Source organism: Eimeria necatrix, genomic scaffold (genome assembly GCF_000499385.1).
Source record: "Eimeria necatrix Houghton genomic scaffold, Enh_scaff1465, whole genome shotgun sequence".
Taxonomy (NCBI): domain Eukaryota; phylum Apicomplexa; class Conoidasida; order Eucoccidiorida; family Eimeriidae; genus Eimeria; species Eimeria necatrix.
The window spans coordinates 1-2,500 of NW_013652187.1; the positions used below are offsets into that span (position 1 = coordinate 1).

The window sequence follows — 2,500 nt, forward strand, 5'->3', positions numbered from 1 at the left end:
GTGGGGGCCCTCCTGGGGGGGCCCCTGGGGGGGCCCCACGGGGGGCCCCTGGGGGGCCCCCTGGGGGGCCCCCTGGGGGGCCCCGTGGGCTGCTGGGTCACCTTTGAAAGTTGCTGCTGCTGCAGGCCCTGTTGCTGCTGCTGCTGGGGAGGGTTCGTCAGCAGCAAAGAGGCGCGCGAAGAAGCACCAGTAGAAGTAAAGTGCTGCTGCTGCTGCTGCTGAGAGCAGCAGCAACTTGAGTTTGCTGCTGCCGAAGTAGCGCTTGACCAGGCGGGAAGCGGGGGGCGCAGGGCGGTAGAACCTGCTGCTGCTGCTGCTGCCCCTGCTGCGCACCCTGCTGCTGCTGCTGCTGCTGCGGCTGCTGCGGCTGCTGCTGCTGCCCATGCCCCCCCCCTCCCCACTCAAGAAAGCCACATAGTGTGTGTCTGCTGAGGGTTCCATTGCAGCAAGCTGCTCACAACAACCCCACTTTGCTGCTGCTGCGCCGGTCCGCTGCAGTTGCTGCTGCTGCAGTTGCTGCTGCTGCAGTTGCTGCTGCTGCTGCTGAGCCTCCAGCAAATGCAACTCTTCTCAAGAAACTCTTCTGACAGGCTCAAAAGGGGAATAGAAGAAAAGCAATAACTCACGGACAGCGGAAGCAGCGCAGCGAGTGCTTCAGTGAGAGCGTCGCGCAGCAGCAGCAGCAGCAGCAGCAGCAGCTGCTGGTGCTGCTGCTGCTGCTGCTGCGGCGGTGGCGCTAGCCGGGAAACAACAGATTTTAATGATGTTTCTGTTTTTATTTACTTATTTGAATTAATTAAAAATGTTAAAACCCTATTTAATAAGTCAGTTGCTTCAGCTCTCCCAGAAGGCGTCTGCTGCAGCCGCCACAGCTGCTGCTGCTGCTGCCAGTACTGCTGCTGCTGCTGCTGCTGCTGCTGTCGCAGCTGCTGCTGCCTATTCTTCTTTAAATGCATTTTAATTGAATTTAAATTCCAAAAATGTAAACGCCAGAAAACCGAGTCGCCGCGGGAGGCGCAGCAGCTGCTGCTGTCGGTGCTGCTGCTGCTGCGTCGAGACACTGCAGCAGCAGCAGCAGCAGCAGCAAAAATCAGTTCAAAAACAAAATAAAATTCAAAACAAACTTTTAAATTCAAATTAAATAAAACTAATTCAAATTCACCAGCCGCGCTGCTGCGGTGCCTCGCCCGTCGCAGACGCCAGGTGTACGTACACCCGAGACTGCCACTCCCGGGACTCGCCTCTTTTGACTCACCAGAATTATAAAAGTGGAAATTAATTTTAAAATAATAATTTAAATTAATTAAATGAAATAAAACGATAAAGGTTGCAGCCAAACAAACCCATTTAAGCCAAAGACAGGGGCCCCCCAAAAGCCATCGAAGTACCGCGAAGTTGGGGGCCTCCACAACTATAAAAATAAATGGGGAAAGAAGCTTCAAATTAAATAAAATAAATAAAATAAATAAAATAAATAAATATAAATATAGTTAAATATAAATAAATAAAATTAAATTTGAATAAATCCAAATAAATTCAACTTGGGAGATATCTGATCAGCACACCCCTCAAACTAATCGCGCTGCTGTTGCTGCACTGCTGCTGCTGCACTGCTGCTGCTGCACTACCGCTGCTGCACTGCTGCTGCTGCACTACCGCTGCTGCACTGCTGCTGAGCTGCTGCTGCTGCAGTGCTGCTGCTGCTGCTGCTGCAGCTCCTACTCCCTTCGTTGCTGCAGCCCTTTTGCTGCTCTCCTTGTCTTCTTCTTCGGCGGCTATTTTTCTCTCTTCTGTCTTTTGAGTGTCACCTTTCTTCTCTAAAGAGTGTGCATTGCCAGCAGCAGCAGCAGCAGCAGCAGCAGAAGCAGCAGCAGCAGCAAGTTCAGAAGCTCCCTTTACATCTCAGTTACCCAAGCAGACAGGGGCTCCGCCGTACGTACAGCCCACTGCCGGCCGCTCCCTTTTGGTGCTCTGCCTTTTGGCTAGCTGCAGCTAGCTGCTGCAGCTAGCTGCAGCTAGTTGCAGTGAAGTGTAGCTTGCCACAGCTAGCTGTGGCTAGCTGTGGCTAGCTATAGCTAGCTTTTGCTAGCTATAGCTAGCTGTAGCTAGCCGTGGCTGCCTATAGCTGGCTGCAGCTAGCAACAGCTAGCTGCAGCTAGCTGTAGCTAGCCGTTTTGTCTCGGGCTAGCTGCAGCAGCTAGGGGCAGCTAGATGGAACAAGCAGCAGCTAGCTGCAGCAACTGGCAGCAACTAGCAGCAGCTAGCTGCAGCTAGCTGCTGCTAGCTGCTGCAGCTAGCTGCTGCAGCTAGCTGCTTTGATCAGGGGTGCAGCAAGACTCCATTGGCTGCAATCGCAAACCCTAGTTCATCCCTCGCTGCAGCAGTTTAATTTAGCACATAGTCCGAGATATTTGCTGCAGCAGTGAAACCCTAAACCCTAAACCCTAAACCCTAAACCCTAGGAGGCTGCTGTGAAGTTGCCGGAGAACGAAGAGGGTCC

At 52.8% G+C, this 2,500-nt stretch overlaps 2 protein-coding genes across 2 annotated transcripts in view; both read right to left on the reverse strand.

Moving 5' to 3' along the window:
- Positions 1-441, reverse strand: ENH_00014550 (hypothetical protein; the record flags this gene model as incomplete). The annotated part of the gene is made up of 1 exon (XM_013579116.1): positions 1-441. A coding segment is annotated over one exon (441 nt), but the record flags the coding sequence as incomplete, so codon positions are not given.
- A 2,017-nt stretch (positions 442-2,458) lies between these two features.
- The window catches only part of ENH_00014560 (hypothetical protein, conserved), a gene marked incomplete at both ends in the record, with an annotated part of 3,194 nt that continues 3,152 nt past the window's right edge, over positions 2,459-2,500 (reverse strand). The window contains one exon of the mRNA XM_013579117.1: positions 2,459-2,500. This exon is cut by the window's right edge and continues 34 nt beyond it. Coding sequence (XP_013434571.1) covers positions 2,459-2,500 — 42 coding nt within the window.